At 42.2% G+C, this 21,136-nt stretch overlaps 1 protein-coding gene across 1 annotated transcript; it reads right to left on the reverse strand.

Annotated features, from left to right (window-relative positions):
- Positions 1-11,340: 11,340 nt before the first annotated feature.
- LOC137815564 (uncharacterized) lies at positions 11,341-12,141 on the reverse strand. The gene has a single exon (XM_068618678.1). The coding sequence runs from the start codon at positions 12,139-12,141 to the stop codon at positions 11,341-11,343; it is 801 nt and encodes a 266-aa protein (XP_068474779.1).
- Between the last annotated feature and the right edge of the window lie 8,995 nt (positions 12,142-21,136).

The raw sequence follows: 21,136 nt of genomic DNA on the forward strand, positions 1-21,136 counted from the left end.
GTTTCGTGTCAGCCAGCGGAGAGAAGGGCCATCCGTATTTTCAGTGTTTAAGGCGGAACAACAAGTTTGCCTGGACGAAGGAGTGCGAAGAGGCCTTCGTCAAGCTTAAAGAGTACCTGGCGAGCCCGCCGGTTTTGTGCAAACCGCTGGTGGGAACCCCTCTCAGGCTGTATTTTGCTGTGACTGAGAGGGCGGTGAGTGCGGTGCTCGCCCAGGACCAAGATCAGGCCCAAAAGCCTATTTATTTTGTCAGCAAGGTGCTGCAAGGCCCGGAAGTGAGATATCAGGCCTTGGAGAAAGCTGCACTGGCAGTGGTCTTTTCGACGAGAAGGTTACGCCACTATTTCCACAGTTTCACTATACTGGTGATGACCGACTTGCCCATCCAGAAGGTTCTGAAGAAGCCTAATGTAGCAGGGAGGATGGTGAAGTGGGCGGTGGAGCTGTCGGAGTTCGATATCAAGTATGAGCCCCGAGGCCCGATCAAGGGGCAGATTTTCACAGACTTCGTGGTCGAGCTCTCGTCGGAAGCAACACGAGTTGAGGGGGATGATTTTCGTTGGGTGCTTTCGGTGGGCGGATCGTCGAACCAGCAAGGTAGCGGTGCTGGAGTCATCTTGGAAGGGCCCAACGGCGTGCTGATTGAGCAGTCCCTGAGGTTTGCCTTCAAAGCCAGCAACAATCAAGCAGAATATGAGGCGCTGATCGCCGGAATCTTGATGGCCAAGGAGATGGGAGCCAGGGTGTTAATGGCTAAGAGTGACTCGCTATTGGTCACGGGACAAGTAACAGGCGAGTTCCAGGCCAAGGATCCACAAATGGCGGCTTACCTGGAGTATGTGCAGGAGTTGAAGAGTTCCTTTGTCTCTTTTGAAGTGGTCCATGTGCCCAGAGAGCAGAATGCCCGAGCTGACTTGCTAGCTAAGCTCGCCAGTTCAGGCAAGGGGGGTAGGCAGAGGACGGTGATCCAAGAAACTCTGAAGACGCCTAGAGCATTTGTGGCAGATCACCTGGTTCTTCAGATAAGCAAGTCGACGGAGAAAACGGCGAGGAGCCACAGGTCTTTAACTCAGGAGACCTTGAGATCGCCAAGAATAAGAATATGTCGGGAGGAGAAGGTGAGTGTGGCACAGGTCTGCGCTACCCATGAGCCAGACACCTGGGTAACGCAGTACAAGCGATGCCTGGCGGATGGTCTTCTCCCACTAGATCCGACGGAGGCCAGGAAGATAAAGAAGAACTCCAGCAAGTTCGCGATGATTGATGGTGAGTTGTATAGGTTTGGGTTCACACACCCACTCCTAGAATGTGTGCACGGAGAGAAATGTACAAGAATCATGGCCGAGCTCCATGAAGGGATTTGCGGAAGTCACGTCGGGGGTCGAGCTCTGCCCGCAAGAACACTCCGTGCAGGATACTACTGGCCAACAATGAGGGAGGACTGCAAGAAGTACGCACAGTGTTGCAAGCAATGCCAATAGCACGCCGATTGGCACAAGGCGTCTCCCGAGGAATTGAAGTCGATTTACAGCCCTTGGCCGTTTCATACGTGGGGGATCGACATTCTGGGACCTTTCCCATTGGCGATCAGACAGATGAAGTACTTGGTGGTGGCAATTGAATATTTCACCAAGTGGATTGAAGCAGAACCAGTGGCCCAGATCACCGCACACAAGATCGAGAGTTTCGTGTGGAAGAATATTGTGTGCCGGTTTGGTGTGCCCAAGCGTCTGGTGTCAGATAACGGGACTCAGTTTGCAAGTCACCTGTTGAAGAAGCTGTGCGAAGGGGTAGGAATTCAACAAGTATTTGCATCCGTCGAGCACCCTCAGACAAATGGCCAAGTAGAGTCAGCCAATCGGGTACTGCTGAGAGGTTTGAAGAGAAGGCTAGAGAAAGCCAAGGGATCGTGGGCTAAGGAGGTACCCCGTATAGTTTGGGCGTACCACACCACCGAGCAGTCAGGAACCCATGAGACCCCGTTTAGCCTGGTCTATGGATGCGACGCAATGATTCCAGTGGAAATCCAAGAGAGCTCGCCGAGATTCCAGAACTTTGTAGCGGAAGACTCGAATGAGGAAAGAAGGCTGAATCTGGATTTGCTGGATGAGGTCAGGGAGGAGGCAAGAGTGAAGGCTGAGGCAGTGAAAAGAAGGATTGAACGAAGGTATAACTCGAAGGTGATGCCAAGGCACTTCAGAGAAGGCGACCTGGTGATGAGGAAGGCCCACCAGTACGAGATGGAGAACAAGCTGTCGCCTAAGTGGACGGGACCGTTCAGGATAACCGAGGCGCTCGGGAACGGCGCCTACCGCTTAGAAACGTTGGAAGGAGGGGCGATTCCTCGCACCTGGAACGCCACGCACCTGAAGTTATATTACACTTAAAAGCTTTGTAAGTAAAAACAAACACGAAGAGTTTGCAAGCTTTCTGTTAAAACAGTTTGAAGGGGGCACTCTTTTTTCCCTAAAGAGGGTTTTTAATGAGGCCACCCAATAAAGAAGAGTTTTCGAAGTTTAAAGTTGTTTTAGATTGCATGCTTGTCGTTATTGCGAAATTTTTGAAGAAAAAACCTTATCACTCGAACGTGATTTAAGGCAAGTTTTGAAGTTATGCTGCATGCTTTCTAAAAGGTTTCTAAGTCCCCATCGTTTTTCGGCGATTGACGGCATCAGTCAAAGTTAAAAGTCCTCATCGTCTTTCGGCGATCGGAGGCACCGGCAATGATTAAAAGACCTGAACGCCCTCGCGCGTCCTGAGGCGAGAAAGAGATAAAGACCTCCTCGCCGTCGAGTGAGTGCAGGCGAGAAAAAGTAAAAAGTCCTCAGTGCTTCCAGAGGAGATAAGATGTAGCCTTTGGGGCAATGTAGAGGCACCAGTAAAAAGTCCTCAGTGCTTCCAAAGGAGAGAAGATGTAGCCTCTGGGGCAATGCAGAGGCACCAGTAAAAAAGTCCTCACTGCTTCCAGGGGAGAGAAGATGTAGCCTCTGGGCCAATGTAGAGGCACCAGTAAAAAGTCCTCAGTGTTTCCAGGGGAGAGAAGATGTAGCCCCTGGGGCAATGTAGAGGCACGAGTTAAAGACCTTCTCGCCGATGAGCGAGTTCAGGCGAGTTAAAGACCTTCTCGCCGATGAGCGAGTTCAGGCGAGTTAAAGACCTTCTCGCCGATGAGCGAGTTCAGGCGAGTTAAAGACATTCTCGCTGATGAGCGAGTTCAGGCGAGTTAAAGACCTTCTCGCCGATGAGCGAGTTCAGGCGAGTTAAAGACCTTCTCGCCGTCGAGCGAGTTCAGGCAAGATAAAATCCTTCTCGTCTCGAACGAGTTCAGGTATGGTGTGGAGGGTGGAAGAAGTTTGAAGGATAGCTAAGGTAGGTTCGAAGAGAACACTTAGCTATCCGGCTTGCTGTTCTGAAAGTCAGGGAAGGTGGAGAAGGATCCGAAAGGCGCCTCTATCCCCAGATAAGGGAACAATGGCCAAGTTATGAAGGCAAGAGGAAGCTGGTATCGCCAAGACTCTTTGGCGATCAGAAGAAATTCAAGAGATGGCAAGAGTTAAGGCCCGTCTTGATAAGGCAGATCAGGTGAGCTATGTCTTAAACGATTAGTTGGGTTGAAACTCGTTGTTTGGAAAGTGGTTTCGCGCTGAGCTTCATTACCTTAAAGTTCACGAGTTGTTAGAATGCTATCGTTCGAAAGTTGATAGTTCGAAGCAGTTAGTAAACAGTTGCGCTCGCAGAGTTGCTAAGTCAATTTCGTTTAAGAAGTTTATACAAGAAGAAATAAAGCTAACAGAGAGATTATATAAAGAAGCAGGAAATTTCATAACACAGTGGCATAGTAAACAGTTGCGCTCGCGGAGTTGCTAAGTCAATTTCGTTTAAGAAGTTTATACAAGAAGAAATAAAGCTAACAGAGAGATTATATAAAGAAGCAGGAAATTTCATAACACAGTGGCATCGGTTCAAAATACATGTACCAAAAAGGGAAAAATTATTACAAGTAAGTGTGTGTAAGAGAGAAAACAGAGGAATAAGCGATGGAGGGAAGCAGCTAATCTTCAGAAGGAACGATCTTCCCATCCACCACTTTGTTGTTTAGCGACACCATGGAGAGGTCCAGATCAGGGTACTGGCAGGCAAATTGCTCCAGGGCGGCGTCAAACCCAGCAGCGAGGATCTGGGCAGAGCTCAGCTCGAGCTCTTCAGTCTGCTTTTTGAGCCCCTCGGTCTGCTGTTCTAACTCATCAGCTCGTTTCTTTAGATTTTCAGTTGTCTTACGAGCTTGAAGGAGGTCTTCAGTAACCTTCTTGTTTTCCACCTGCGCCTGGGCCAGCTCTGCGGCGATTTTCTCATTCTCCTTTCTGGCCTCGGCGAGCTTAGCCATGGTGTCATCCCTCTCTTGCTCAACTTTTCCTAAGAGGACCTCCCGGTCTACTGACCTCTTCTCAAGGCTTTCTACCTTGGCTGCATCTGCTTTGATCGATGCCTCCAGGTCAGCCACCTTGAGACGGTAGGGGACCAGTTTGCTCTCCAGCTCAATTTTCTCTTGAGCTAAGAGGTGCACCCTATGGCGTAGATCGGTGGCCTCCTTGCGCGCCACCCTCAGCTCAGTGCTCATAGCGTCCTCCACTCTCGAATGGTCGATCTCTACCAGCATAAGGTTGCAAGACAACTTCTCCGCCTCGATCCTTATTAGGCGATTCTCCTCTTGGAGCACGGAGATGTTGTCCTGAAGTTTCTTGCTTGAGCTCTCCACAGCTTTTGATATGATGGAGGGGAGGTCCTCTACCATCATTCTGAGTTTGGCTGTGAAGGGTTCCCACATCCCTTTAACCGCAAGGGGAAGGTTGGCAACCGCTGTTGGTGGAGGCGCTGAAGGAGCCTGGTGCTGGCTCTCACCACCGCCCTCTTGGATTTGTTGTTGAATTGGAGCTTCTTGGCGCAGTGGTGACGTGGGGGACTCAGTGATGATGATTGGTGAGTTGTGAGCACCCTCATCCCCACCTGGCGCGGCTTCGGCGTTTGAGGCAGTTGAAGGAGGACCCTCTCCAGCGGATATGAATGGCGTGGAGGCGCTCGGAGGGTTCTCCATGAAGTTGGGCTCAGTAGCCTCAACTGCAGGGAATGCAGCCGCCAAAGGCACTGCTTGGACTGGCGGTGTTGGAGCTGGGGGAGAAGGTGGTGTTGGAGTTGGCGCTGGCGGAGAAGGCGGTGTTGGTGTTGGAAGAGGAGGTGGAGCAGGTGGTGAAGAAGGTGCCACCCTTCTCCTTTTGGTGATGAGGCCATCCTCAGTTGCCTCATCGTCCTCTTCTTCATCACTTACCACCTGAGGAGTTTTCCTCTTTGGCTTCCTGAGGATGAGTTTCTTGCGTTGTTGGGCGGGCAAGGCTTCTGAAGGAGCTGGGCCTTGAGGGGGCGATTTGCCCTGAGCAGCGGCGATCTCCACCACTGAGTTGGGCACAGTCTGGGAGCCCGACGCCAACCCATGAGCTCGGGCGAGCGCCCTCAATTCGGCTAGTTTGCCTTTACCCAGCATGAGATATGCATAATGCGAAGGTATATAGGTCAGCTCAAAGACAAAGATAAACACATGGGTAAGTATGCAAATGAGAAAAACAAGTGATGCAGAAAATAAAGACCAAGTCTAGTGCGCAACAGACAAGACGCCCAGTAACAGATAACAGAGGTGCAGCACAGGGCAATAACTTAGATGTTAAGGTAAGCACTAACCTATGCGAGCCTCGAGTTGGCCCTCGAAGAACTCAAAGGAGATGATCGCAGAAGTGAGAAAGGTAATGTTCGCGGCTGCCACGCTCTTCCAGAAGAGGCACAGGTCCTTGTCCAAAGCGCCCATGTTGTCGGGGCTTCTTGGCTTTCTAAAGCTTCCCTTGGAGTCTTTATTTCCCTTGTTTACCGAGTACAAGGGAAAGCCGTCGAGCAGCGAAGTGTCCCGATCATTATGGCGCACTTGGACGAATTTTCCTTTCCAATCCTTATAAGACTGCTGGAAGATAGAAAGGATCGACCTCCCAGCGATTCCATTCAGGCTCACCCAAAGGCGATCTCCAGGGTTCTTGGCCTCGAACAGGAAGAGGAACACGTCTACCGAGGCCGGTAGTCCCAAATGTGCGCATATAATTTGAAACGCCCGCACGAATGCCCAGCTGTTGGGATGGAGCTGGGCGGCGGCGATGTCGAGCTCGGTTAGTAGTTCCCGTTCGAAACGGGTAAGGGGGAACCTAAGTTTCACCTTCTTGAATAAGGTGGTGTACACAAAGCAGAACAACTCGTCGTTGTTCCCTTTGTCATCTGCGCAGACTGGCACGTCGGGGGGGCAAGGCAGCACTGTCAGTTTGTCATCGTGCTCCTTGTGGAACGAAAGGTTGGGCTCGTCCCCTTTCTTCAATCGAAGCACTGCCACAACAGAGTTTACTGAGGAAGTCTCCTTCAGTAAAGTTGAAGTGGCCCATGGGTATAACTTCTTATAGTCTGGGGAAGGAATGGAGGCACCTCCGGCGATGGGTGGAGTTGCCTGAGCAAGGTTGGGGTGAGAGGTTGCAGGCCTCTCAGCCTGGGAGGAGGAAGCACCAGGTGCTCGCGGTGGGTTATGAGCTTGAGATGGAGGGTTTCGTGACGAGGGAGGAGGATTCGCGGTGGTCTTTGTTCGAGCCATCGCAGGAACTGCAAAGGAAAAAAGAAAAGAAAGGTGAGCGAAGGTTGCAAAGGTCGACTTAATTGTGAACGAAGGATGAAAAAGACGAACGAACGAAAGTTCGTTATGGGAGAAATGGAAGACGAAGCCCTGAGTACGAAAAGGGAGAAGAAGAAGAAACAACCCACAGCGTATGCACCAGGCAGTTAATGGATGATGCGAATCGGTTAAAATGCAACAAATATCAACAGAAGAAGTAAAGGGAGTACCTTTCGATGATCAGACGAACGCTGAAGGAAGTTGGGGATTCAGAGAGTTGAAGAGCGTCGTGGGTTTTGCAGAGGAAACTCAGAGTGTTTGAGAAGGCAAAGAGATGATGGAACAGTAGAAATGAAATGGTTTTAAGGGTTTTTCAAATGATTTTTGGAAGCGTAAACGACAGCTAAAGGTAACCGTTGATGAAGCCACGTGTCGGGCGATTGGGAAAGTGTTTGGTGGAGCGTCAGGAAAGCAGAAAGTACGAACGTTTGGAATTCTGCGCCAGCGCCACGTAGATTGGTAGTGACGTGACTCCTTTAGTCTTTTCGCTGGACAAGTCTTCGCATAAGACTGGGGGGCTTGTGTACCACCCTGGTAGTCGGAAGTGATGACGTGGCATCGAACTATTATATAGGCGTGTTGAACGGGACACCTGGCTGGCAGAAGGGAAGGAAGTCGGGGGGCTCGTGTAGTCGCCAGCTATTAAGTTGGCGTGCTCCGATCTCCAGCATACCTAAACCGGCGGTCACCGGGTTGAAGATGAAGTCGCCAGATGTGAACCCAGGCGACCAAGTGATTAGAGATCGCCGAAACAAGGACATCGCCGAAGATGAAGTCAGATAGTCATTTCCTAGCTAGCCAAAGGATGAGCTCAGGAGACAGCTTACCTGAACATACACGGTGAAGCAGGTAGAGTAGATCATGAAGGCGGCCGGCGAGACCACAGGGAAGGTGTGTACGATGGCACCCGAACTCGCCACTCAGAAGAGATCACGCTCCAAGGCAACTATGCACCGAGTCGTGTCATGCATGAGTAACTTAGCCAAAAAACCTGAAGAGTAAGAAGTGGCGCCCAAGTCAAGGATACTCCAGATGGTGACACGTGTACAGCTAGATGCGAGCCACGTGTCCAGATGCGTAACTGTCTGGAGAGAGAAAGTGCCTAGGTATATAAGAGATTCTAACGAACTTCTGAGGTACGCACGTTTAGATTGTTTCTTTACGCTTGCGAGTCTTGAGTACGCTGAGAGAGAATTTTTGCACGGTTCCTTAGAATTCTTGAGTTTTCTCTTAGTATTTGGTGGTTCAGTCGCTGACTTGGGCGTCGGAGCGTGATCGGCCGCAGCGGCGCCGTTCTGTCTTTTGCAGGTTCTTGAGGTGAATCACGGTGAAAGACGGAGGCTAACACGGCGCAGAAGTCGATCCAGGTTTGACGAGGCAAGGTTCTTGCGTCCCGGTCAACAGGCAGGATCATTAGTTATACAAAAAGAAACTTACTCATACATGTGGGGCCTAATTACACTGGCCCAAAAGCCGAGCTGACCTCCTGTGCCATATAACGAGATCCGACCACCGAGCGCTGAGTTCTGAGCGTTCTGGTCCAGTACAACTTTGTTCATAACAAATGTTCATAATAAATTTTGTTTTCATCTATGAATTCATTTATGTTGCTCACATTGTTGCCATCAACACCTCTCTTCTTTGTGTCTAATCCCCTTAAGAAGATAGAAAACATTTTTACTCCTAAGACTTAGAATCCTTGATTACTTTTTCGCTATTCATTAGTACAAACAGAATTTTTTATGACTGTTCTACAAGACTTTTTATGACAATTCTGATGATGATATAAATTAAGACGATATAGAAAGTCTGCACTTTCTATGTTAGTTGAAAAATTGTCATAATAAGAAACACTTAAAAAATGAAACCTACTGCTTTCTAATGTGTTTTATATCTTTATCGTTGGATGAAGATGAATCATTGAATAACAAAAAAAAAAGTAAAATTCACAATTAAATAATTAAAATATTTGAATAAATTCTTTATTACCTCACTTCATGAGTAACTATTGTTAGCATATATAATTGTGTGCATATACTTCATTACATAAAAATGTTAAAAAGAAAACTCTAACTTCAAATTTTTATATATAAGATCAACTTTGACCAAATCAAGCATAATATATTGATATATTAATTTGTTTATCCTAATTAATCATCCATTTACTTTTGAATATATACTTACATACTAGTAGAAGATTGTTATTAATTTAAATTCTTCTAATAACTTATACAAATAATGTACAATATATCATAATATTATTATTTTACAATTAATTTATTTTAAGAGAAAAATACTTTTGGTCCTAACATTTTTTAAAATTGTAATTTAAATCTTGTTATATATATTAAATATTTTTTTATCAGCAATAACAAGTATATAAATGCAAACCACTTTAGGGGTGGTACAACCCATTTACAGAAGCAAAATCACAGACCTCTCTAAAACCCAAAGAGGTATCACAGAATCAAACACATACACGCCAGGGGTTCCAAACACCAATTGGAAAAAGAGACCGCAACGGCTCGAGACTTTGTAGAAATCCAAGACCATACCTTTGCTTGCATCGAAGTACAAACTTCCGACGGGTCAGTCACTCCCCTATTGAAAATAACCGAATTCCTGTCAATCCAGATTTCTCCCACAACCCCAACCCAAATAGTATTCCAAACCTCATTAATCAAAGTAGAGGACGTGTTCATCCTGAACTGTGCAAAGTTTGACATGGGATCATTGTGAGGTACGAATGACACACCCAGCCACTTATAGCAGTAACACTATACCCGCCAAGCAAAGTTGCATTCGAGAAACAAGTGACGGTATGACTCCTCCTCTTTTCCACACAGACAACACAAGGAACTTTCCACCAGCACCCCACGTCTTTCCAAATTGACCCTAGTAGCAATCTTGTTCTGCAACACCCTCCAGGCCGTAAGTAGAGCAGACGAAACCACATTACAATTCCAAAGCTTACTAAAACCCGAAGATGGTTCCGCTACACCAACCCTCCTCACCAAAGAATAAGCTGAGTTAACAGAGAACATCTGATTACCCTCTCCCTTCCACTCCCACCTATCCTCCTCACCCAAAACCAACCTCGCCTCGAGTAAAGCCAGACTCAACTGATCAACCATAGGCACCTCCCAATCAAAGAAGGGTCTACGCCAATCCAAATGCCACACCCACTCACCGTCAGACCAGGCCCCAAGCTCAGCCACCCTAGCATTTTTGGACGAACAAATAGAAAACAATCTCGGGAAAGCTCTCTTCAGCGCACCGCCAACGAGCCAACTGTCCTCCCAAAGAGAAATGTCCTTCCCGTCGCCGACTTTCCATTTGAACCCATCTTCAAAACTTTCACCCCAACCCTCCGAGGACCAAACCTCTTTCAAGTCTTTCCACCACAGAGAACATCTACTACCTTTACCAACCTCTTTCAAACTTCTTCAACCACCGTATTTAGAGACAAGAATCTCCTTCCAAAGACCCCCCTTATCCGATCCCAGCCTCCAAATCCATTTTCCTAACAGAGCCAGGTTAAAGAGCTTTAAATCAATAACACCTAGTCCCCCAAGATCATGAGGCTTACACACCAAACTCCAAGAGGACCAAGCAATTTTCCTTCTTCCGCGCCCCACCCCCAAAGGAAATTCTTTTGAATCCTTACCAGCTTATCAGCCACCCCTTTAGGCAGCGTAAAAAGGGACATAAAAATAGTGGAATAGAAGAGAGGACATACTTGATCAAGCATAACCTCCCTGCCATTGACAAGCACTTTCCTTTCCACCTACTGAGTCTAGCTTGGACTTTTTCAACCACCCTATTCCAAAAAGCCCCACGCTTATGGCTCCCGCCAACAGGCAGCCCCAAATAGACAAAAGGAGAAGCCATCACATCACATTTAAGAATGACAGCAAAATTCCTTAGCGAAAGATAACTTACCCCCGTTCCGCCAATTCTACTTTTCAAAAAGTTAACTCTGAGCCCAGAGGAAAGCTCAAAACATTGCAATATGGCCTTAATAATGAAAATACTTTTTGTGTTAGTTTCACAGAAGAATAAGGTATCATCTGCATACTATAACATACTGACCTTCACCTTATCTCTGCCAACTAACACACTGTCAATCTCTTTTCTTCAGCCAGCCCTTCTGCCACAATAATAAAAAGGAACGGAGCAAGCATATCACCTTGACGAAGACCTTTCTTAGGGAAGAATTCCTTGGTTGGACTACCGTTCACAAGAACAGAAATCGACGCCGATTCTAAACAGCCTTTTATCCATTGAGTCCACAACTCACAAAAGCCCAACCTCCTCATCATATAGTACATGAACTCCCAACTAACTGAGTCGTATGCTTTCTCATAATCAACTTTGAAGAAGACACAATATTTTCTCTTTCTTTTATACTCTTCCAGAACCTCGTTGGCGACCAACACACTATCCAACAATCCCCTCCCTTCACGAAAAGCCGATTGTTTGACGTCAATAACTTTGTCGATCACCTTCTTCAAGCGTAGTGACAACACTTTAGAGATGATTTTATACATACACCTGACTAAAGAGATAGGGCGAAATTCACCGAGCTGCTAGGGGTTCTCGATTTTTGGTATAAGACAAAGGAACGAAGCGTTAGTGCCTTTGGGCCAGTGACCGTTAACCGCAAAGTTTTTTACAGCCGCCACCACGTCGTTTTTAACAATATCCCAGTAGAATTTTATAAAACCAAAATTGAAATTGTCAGGGTCAGGACTCTTGCAACTGTCACATCTCCAAACCGCAGTCCTAATCTCTTCTTCATAGAAGTCGGCTATCAACATATCATTATCAGTTCCGGATATAGAGCAAAAATTAACATTATCCAAACGAACCTGACAAGCATCGTTCCTAGCAAACCTATCTTCGAAAAAAGACTGGATCTTGTCTTTGATCACCTCTTTATCCTCGCACCATTTACCGTTCACGTGAAGCCCATGCAACTGATTCCTTGCCCTTCTCCACTTAACTGACGAGTGGAAAAACCTTGTATTCAAATCCCCTTGTTTTATCCAGCTTTGTCGTGTTTTTTGAAACATGACCGCCTCCTGCTTAAACTTGGCTTTATTAAGTTCAGCAAGGAGAACCTTTCTTTCTTCCCTTTCATACCCAGTCAGTCCACAACCCTCATCGCGCTCGTTCAGAGCATCGATCTTCTTTTGTGCCTCCTTACTAGCAAGATTCAAATATCCAAAGACTTCTTTATTCCAAATTTTTAGGTAAGCTTTCAGCCTTTTCAAGTTTTCTTTAAAAATAAAAATCCCGTCTCCCATAACCTCGTAGGAGTACCAACTCGAGCTCACAAACTCCTTAAACTTGCTATCTCTAAGCCAAACATCCAAACATCCAAACATCTGAAAGGGTTTGGACCCCAGTCTACGGACACCTCTTTGAGAATAACAACGCAATGGTCTGAGACCGATCTACTCAACACGAACTGCTGACAGTTTGGCCAGAAATCCAGCCATTCCTTTAACACCAGCACTCTGTCAATTCTGCTCTTTACTAGCCCGTTTGGTTAATACTAGGTAAACTTCCTGCCTACCAACGGAATATCAACCAATTCCGCACTTTCAATAAACTCATTGAAGCCTTTTATTTCTTTGGAATAATCTAGCGTCGACATCAAGCTCTTCCTCTCCTCTTTTCGTCTGATAGAATTGAAATCACCAATGATGCACCAAGCCTTTGATAGCTGATTCAATCTAACTGCATTGATTTCACTCCACACTTCCTTCTTTTCTCGTAGGGAGCCAGAACAATAAACGTTCACTAACGTTACCCTTACCCCGTTACCTCGCTTCCAACAACCTTCAATCACAGAGTATCGTCCGTTTACCACCCTAGACTTTTGAAAAGACTTACTACACCACATTGTAAGAACCCCTCCAACACTATTACATGCTTTTTTCTCTACCCAATCAACTTCATCAGACCCCCAAAGAGAGTACACCTTCTCCCTGCTAAAGCCCAAACTCTTCGTCTCTTGTAAGCACACCATATCCGTCTGCTCCTTACTGATCAAGTCCCTTAAGTAATTCCTTTTTATGGTGCCGCCTAACCCTCTGATGTTCAGACTAATTATCTTCATAAATAAACTTACTCTTATCTCCCTTCCACTTCCTCGAAAAATCACCTCCCTGCTTTGATAGGGACCACAAATTGTTTACAATTGCTCCTTCGCGACTGGGAAAAGAAAAACCGGCTTCTTTACCCACACCCCAAACCCTTAACGCCTCATTCATATATTAAATATAATGAAGCAAAAATTTAATGACATAATTTATTACACTACAAAAAAAATTATTTTTAACGGGGATTATATTTGGCGTTTCCAACAGTTTTAACTCCCGTTAAGTATGTTACTCGCGATTTTCTTTTCCCCTATAAGATCAAGCATCGCTAACGGATTACCAATAGTTTTTACAAACCCTTGAAAATAATTACTTTAGGGTGGTTCTCTGAAACCCCCATTACTCCTAGTGATTTGGAAACTCCCGTTACTTCCAGCGGTTTAGAAACCCCCGTTTTTCCCGGTGGGTTTTAAACCCTCGTTATTCCCGGTGGTTCTAAAACCCCTGTTATTCCTAACGATTTTCAAATCGCCATTACTTCTAGGAGGTGTATATATAAAAAAAAGTAGGTGATAAATAATAAAAATGTTGAACCAAGATAGCCCAATGGTTTTCTCAAACCCTATGTTCTTCTTCTACCACCTAACATTAATACATTATTCCCCTTCAACTTTTTTTTATTTACTTTCCTGAGTTTCATAAATATAGGTATAATTTCGTATTAATACCAAATAATTATATTGATATAAGAAATACATATTATTACTAAATCATTCATCTTATTCATTAAGATCCATTTAGGGACCAGTGTTAGAATAATAAACATAAACGTTTAGGTTTGATTCTTATTATAAAAAAGTAAATTTATTATATTGATAATTTTTATCAAACAAAATTTATGAAAATAAACAATGCTATCATTTAAAAAATTTAGATAATGTTTTCTTTTTTAGCTAATGCAGATTTACTTATATCTAAAATGGAACCTATTCTATATTGACTAGAATTCTAATATAGCTATGAATACATGTATGAGTATTTGTGTGTCTAAGGAGTTGCACTCAATTAATATTAGCCTAGGAAAGGAAGTAGTCTTTACTGAAGGTATGTTTGGATAAATTTTCCTATAAACACTTACAAGAGAAAAAACTAAAAAGGAAAACTGCAATAAGGTTTTTAATAAGCTAAGACTACCTTACATAACTTTTTAAAAAAAAAAGGGTTTTGGACAAGTTAATATGAAAACAAAAAACTTATGGAGAAGTTTATTCAAATAAATCAAAGTTTGTACATATGGATGATATGCAGAACCTACGAACTACATTCCCTCAAACAATGTTGTTAAATAGCCCTTATAGTAGCACTATATTCTCATTATTGAATAATAAAGTGAATATTTTACCCTTCTAAATTCAACTATCCAACTACTATTATGTTAAGCAAAAGGAACGACATATAAGTTACAGCTAAAAAAATCAAGATTGAATCCTTTCAAACTGAAGCGTACCAACATTATTTAGTAATTAAATTAGTCTAACTCTTTTTAGGAAAATTTTTACATTTATGCTAACTATGGAAGATTTGTTGTTTAAGCAAGATATAGAACAACTTTTAAAAAAAAAGAGAGAAACAAGCTCAGGCAAGACAAAGAAGATCAAGAAAGTGAAGAGCGATCCAAGAAGAACTAACCCTCTTCACAATCACAACCACCTCAACCTGATCATATGGCTTATCACATGAGAAGATGATAGAAACCATATTGACAAACAGATGACTAAGGACACAATATACACTTCATAATTAAATTAGTCATCTCCGCATCCAAGACAAAGCCCCACCAAAGTTCAGAAGGAACTCGACAAAAGAACAACTGGACATAGGTCAGAGCATCAAATGTTCTTTCTTCTTATCTTTTTAAAAACAAGTTTATATAAACAAAAATTGTGCTCACTTTGGGGGTCCAAATAGAAGAATAAGCTAGAGTAGGGTGTGCTTAGTAATTTAAGTAGGGTGTGCTTAGTAAATTGGGCTTGTGTCAAGCCCACATTTCATGACATGTGCACCTAGGTTTAAGGTTTTTTTGACCTACCTTCTAGAAGGTTTCTCACAAATGATACACCAACTGATACAACCCAATTAGCCAAGCAGATGATGTGAGTTGATTTTAGATGGTTCCATTTTAGAGGTGACACTTTACTTATGATTGAGATTTTAGCAATAATATGGGGAGACCTAGGGAAGATCCCCACTGGACACGAACTTAACCAAGTAGTTAAGTAAGTGTGAAGGTTCACTTCCAAAGGTAAAAAGGAAATCAATATAAGTTGACAATGAGGATGCATTGAGGAAATTGAAAGACATGAAAGAAAACAATGAAATGAAACATGGTTGAATGATAAAATGGAAGAAAAACACAAAACACAAAGGAAGAATCGAATGGAAACAAAGCACAAGATAAAATGGCGTAAATGGAAATGAAGGAAAAAGGATGGAAGAAGATAGCTTATGGTGTGGGTTGAGAATGGACACGCCACTTGGAGTATGGTTGCCTCCAAGATGAGTGTAAAGGGTCGCTACTTGAGAACTCTCAAACTCACTCAAGATAAAATGATGGATTTCCTATGAGCTCTTCTTGGATGTTTGTTGAAGATGGTGCGGAAGCTTAATGGAAGAGATGAACAAGGTCCTCCTAAGAGGTGTGGTGACCTTGAAGGTGCATGAAGAGTGTGGAAATGGGGAGGTTCGGCCAGCCCCTTTGAAGGTGGTGAAATGAAGATTACAACCTAGCAGCTAGGCAAAAAGTAATGTATGGCACTAAATTGGCAGCATAACAATACTCTATTCAATCTTGAAAATACAAGGTGTAGGCTCCTCCTTTTATAGGCTAAGGAGGACCATAATGCAACCCTAATGCTAATCAAAATGAAATGCAAATTTACATCACATGGAGCACATGACCATGTGGAGAATCCTTCTAGAAAGTGACCAAATCTTTAGCAAATCTAGGTCAAGTCTCATGGAATCAAGTTTATGCTATTTACACCACAACTAATACTAAGCTATCCTTAATGGGCCTTCATGTAGCATATACAAGTTGCTTCTTCTCCCATCCATAGCTTTGCCCCAGTCTCACATCCGTAGCTTCGTCATGGACCTAGTAATAGGTCCTAGACGGTCTACCCTTCCTTCTAGACGCTCTTCACTTTGGCCTAGACGCTCCTTCCTTTGGTCTAGACGCTCTTGGTTTTGCTTTGGATGTTCACGTCTTGGTTCTTGTCTTTTTATATGAGGTTGTGCTTGGCCCTCTTCCATCATCCCCTCCCTATTGAAAAGGATTTGTCCTCAAATCCAACGCTTTTTCTTCAACTAGGGGAATGGATGTGGCTGGATGGTGTCCATCATCTCCTCCTTCTTGAGAAGATCTATCCTCAGATCTACGGACTTGATCTCGAATAGCAGCCTCTTGTTTCGCCAAAGCTTGTCCTCCTGGATCAAACGTCCACCTATAGAAATCATCAAATAAAGCATAAGTGTTAGTTTGAAAATCAATTTTACTATGTTGACATTTTTGTTTTTCTTTTGGTTTTGGCAACTTTGGACAATGTTTCTCTTTTGATTGTTGTATGTGTTCTCTAATCATCTTATGCATTTTGAAATGTTCATTTATGGTTACTTTCTCTTTAGGCATAAATCCTATAGGAGATGGTAACAACTTAAAAGGAGAAAGATGATTTAGCCCACATATAACCTCAAAAGTAGAAATACAAGTAGTTTTGTGAACTACTTTATGGTGTGTATGCTCATCTCTAGAGTTGTGTTTGTCCATTATGATTATTCTAGGCATAGAAGAAAGAGCTAGATTTTCAAATGTATTTTGACCATGCCTTTGAGGATGATAAGAATTTAAAGTGTACAACTTAGTTGCAAGTTTTCCAAAGAGAATCCTCAAATCATGGTTTGCGAAATTTGGAGCTCTATCCAACACTATGCTTGAGGATAAACCATGAAGATGTAGCACTTCTCTAGAGAAGAGTTTATCCATGAAAATCGAATCAAAACCTTTTGTTGTCCTAGGAAGCTCTAATATGAAGTTTGTGTCTTCCCAAGGATCATTTACAAAAGGTGAAGGAGCATAGAGTTCTTGAGACATTGCCTTAGCTGTAGTTTGAAAACAAGAATTGTACCTAAGGTAATGTCTTTGAACCTCTTGTCTCATGGGGGACAAAAGTTTTCCTTTTAAAAGCTCTAGAGTTTTATCAACTCTAATTTGGCCCACGAGTTCTCCTTCATGAAGACTTTTTCTCTTATGTGTAAAGATAGTCTCGTTGTTACAACCATTGTTTATGAGAATTTGTACACTTTGCAATGGTTGTCTCAATAAGCCATGACAAGTTGCTCTAGGCATTACTTCACATAAAAATTTGTTTTTGTAGATGCTTATAGATAACTTGACATTCACTTGGTGATATCCTAGCACATATGAGAAATAATCTACTTCATCTTTATCTATGCAAGCTTCTTTTAAAGACTCTTCTTTTTTGCTTATGCTTGCAAGTGTTCCTTTACAAGAGGTAAGGCTAGGTTGTTCAACAAGAAGCATATTTTCAAAGGTATTTTTAATTTGCTTGTCTTGTTGAATGACCTTGTGGGAAGGAACACTCTTCTCCCACGCCTTTTGTTTCCCAAAGGTTTTCTCTTGCTTTTCTAATTTTACATTTTCATCACTCTCACTAGCTTCTTTTTCTTGGCTACTATTCTTATATTTGTCCCTTAAGATCATAGATCTTTCATTGGAACATTGAGATGCTAATTGATCATTGCCAAGGTATTCTAAACATGGAATTTCTCTAGCTTGAGTGTGAGAGATATGCTTTGTTAGGTTTTGGGAAAGTTCTAGAGATGTTTCTTGTATATGTTTTTCCCCTATATGGAACTCATCCTTGTCATAAGATACATAGTATGAACTTTGTTTTTGACTTGATTGTTTTCTCAAAATTTGTTTTTCAACTTTAATGCTAAGTTGAATCAAGTCATTTAAATCTCTATAAGGTAAAAGTTCAACTTTGTTTCTTATCACAAGTTTGAGACCACTTAGAAACCTAGCTTTGGTGGTTTGGTTGTCTTCGTTAATCCTTGCCCTCTCAATATATGATATCATCTTTTGCCAATATTCTTCTACAGTCATATCTTTTTGATGAAGTCTTTGGAGCTTGTCCATCAACTTCCTATTGTAATGTGAGGGAATATGGCGACATCTCAAGGCTCCCCTAAGGTCATTCCAAGATGTAATGGGAGGGTCCTTGTGGAGATGTCTCTCTCTTTTTAGGGCATTCCACCAATACATAGCATCACATTGAAAACTTAAGGTACCTAAGGGTACTTTCTTTTCTTCACTCACATGATTGTAAGCAAACAATTGCTCTACCCTCATCTCCCAATATAGATATGTTTCTACATCTTCTTTTCCATAGAAATGAGGTAGCTCTACCTTAACTTCCTTTAGGTTTTCTTGTCTCTCTTTTCTAGCTCTCCTAGGGGATGGTTGATGATATTCATTTGTCCTAAGACTTTCTTCCTCAAGATAATCATGATGTTTAGAGCTAGATGCATGAGAATATAATTTTTTTGAAAATTGAGACTTCTCATCCTTTGCTTTAGTCAATTTATTAGTTTTGGCCTCATTCTCCAATTGTTTAGATGAAATTGATTGAATATCCTTGGAAAGTTGTTTTAAAAGGGATTTGATGAATTTCACATCACTTTCCATAGACTTTGAAGAATGAGAAGACATGACTAGAGCTTTGTGTCTAGAGATGTTTTACCTTGAGAAAAATGAGGGAAGTTAAAGAAGGTAGTTTTCCAGGTAAGAGAGGTGAGTCACAATGGACTACTTAAATACCAAGTCTTGCCTTAGCCAAAAACTATCCCTCAATGTCTTCACACAAATCTTTCTCTTGGTAAACCACTTAAAACACAATTAAGTTGGAGAAATCAAATTTTTAATGCAAGAAACAATGCAAACTATCTAATCAACCAAGCAAAATTAACAAAGCTTAAACAAGACAAAACAATTAATAAGCGTAGCTAATTAAAACAATTGATGTAATTAAAACAATTAACAATTGCTAAGCTAGATAGTTCTAAACTAGTCGGCCCTAGGTGAGGCTTCTTGGACACTTAGAGCCCTTGAAGACACACTCAACGTCTAATTACGTAATTAAACAAGTAATTAACAAAACTTAAGTGTCAAAGAAATTAGATGGAACTCCCTTTGTTGATTTTCTATTTGCACTTCCTTTGTTGTCTCTTCTTTGTTGGGCCTTCCAATGTATGTGGTGTATTTAGAAAGTGTTTGTTTCTGCCCCTTGCCTTTGTTCCTCTTGGAATTAGGTAATTAATTCTTCAATCCAACACCTATTAAGCAAACTAGACTCCCCTCAAGTCAATTCCCACTAAATCAAGTACCAATTGATAATTAATCCACCACCAAGCTTAGAGGTCAAAGAATTAAAGCAAGAAACAAATTAATTTGAAAAACAGTACCACACAAATGGAATTAAATGTGACAACTAGAAAGAGTTTCAATGAAATATTAGACAAGAAAATAAAAGGTACTCAAAGAAAAGATGGCACACAAAATGGAACCTATGGAATAGCACTAGATTTGATTTCAAAATCAAAAACAGCACCACTGAAACAAGTTGTTGTGGTCCAGAAAGCGTGATTTTCACAGATTTATGCTGAGCTGGCCTTTTAATATTTGCTTCTGAAAATTGATATTCAAACAGATCAAGATCTCAACAAAGTTTTGGCGTTGGTTTCACTCCAAACGCATGCACCATTTGTTTTTAATAAATTTTCTAAAATCAGTGCTCAGATTCGCTAGTTGTAGCGTCAGGATTGCACACTGTTTTTGTAATATTTATCATTTTTTTCTATTTGTTTTTTTGAACTGATTCTTTTTTTGTCCTCTTGCTAACACCTCAATCTTGAAAAATCCAGAGGCTCAGAAATTTCTTATGTGTATTTTAATTTTCATAAGCAAAATCAGCCAAAACAGAATGGTGTAAAACAGAGGATTCTGTAAATCTGGAAATAAAAACAGGATGATATACCAAAGGAAACACAATGGAATTAGTGAAAGGAATTTGTGTGGATCTAACACACAAATATGAACTCAAACTAAAAATAAAAAGCACCAAAGGATCAAAAACACAGCAGATTCAGATCAAGCATTTATACCAAAAACAAGAAACAAATAAGCCAAAAAAAGTACTACTAGGATTTGATGACATTTTTGGAAGAACATGACTAGACAAAACACATATACATTCAGAAATTAAAAGACTCAAATGAACACAATATGTACCAATTAAAATTGCAATAAGGACTCAAATACCTAAAATAAAAACAGCAACACAAACTATATGGAATCCTACCAAAAATTGCACAAAGATTGCTCAAGAACAATTGAACAAGATGCACCGATTGGAAATTCCAAACAGCACACCAATTCAAAACGAAAATTAAAACAACAAGACAATATGGAATCAAGATGAACAACTAGGAAATAAGAAGAACTCAAAAAGAAAATGACAAAGAGATACTCATCTTTGAAGAACCATAGCTCATGATACCAAATGATGGATTTCCTATGAGCTCTTCTTGGATGTTTGTTGAAGATGGTGCGAAAGCTTAATGGAAGAGATGAACAAGGTCCTCCTAAGAGGTGTGGTGACCTTGAAGGTGCATGAAGAGTGTGGAAATGGGGAGGTTCGGCCAGCCCCTTTGAAGGTGGTGAAATGAAGATTAAAACCGTATGGCACTAAATTGGCAGCATAACAATACTCTATTCAATCTTGAAAATACAAGGTGTAGGCTCCTCCTTTTATAGGCTAAGGAGGACCATAATGCAACCCTAATGCTAATCAAAATGAAATGCAAATTTACATCACATGGAGCACATGGCCATGTGGAGAATCCTTATAGAAAGTGACCAAATCTTTAGCAAATCTAGGTCAAGTCTCATGGAATCAAGTTTATGCTATTTACACCACAACTAATACTAAGTTATCCTTAATGGGCCTTCATGTAGCATATACAAGTTGCTTCTTCTCCCATCCATAGCTTTGCCCCAGTCTCACATCCGTAGCTTCGTCATGGACCTAGTAATAGGTCCTAGACGGTCTACCCTTCCTTCTAGACGCTCTCCCTTTAGACGCTCTCCACCTTGTGCTAGACGCTCTTCACTTTGGCCTAGACGCTCCTTCCTTTG

This window comes from Phaseolus vulgaris, chromosome 1 (genome assembly GCF_000499845.2).
Source record: "Phaseolus vulgaris cultivar G19833 chromosome 1, P. vulgaris v2.0, whole genome shotgun sequence".
Classification (NCBI taxonomy): domain Eukaryota; kingdom Viridiplantae; phylum Streptophyta; class Magnoliopsida; order Fabales; family Fabaceae; genus Phaseolus; species Phaseolus vulgaris.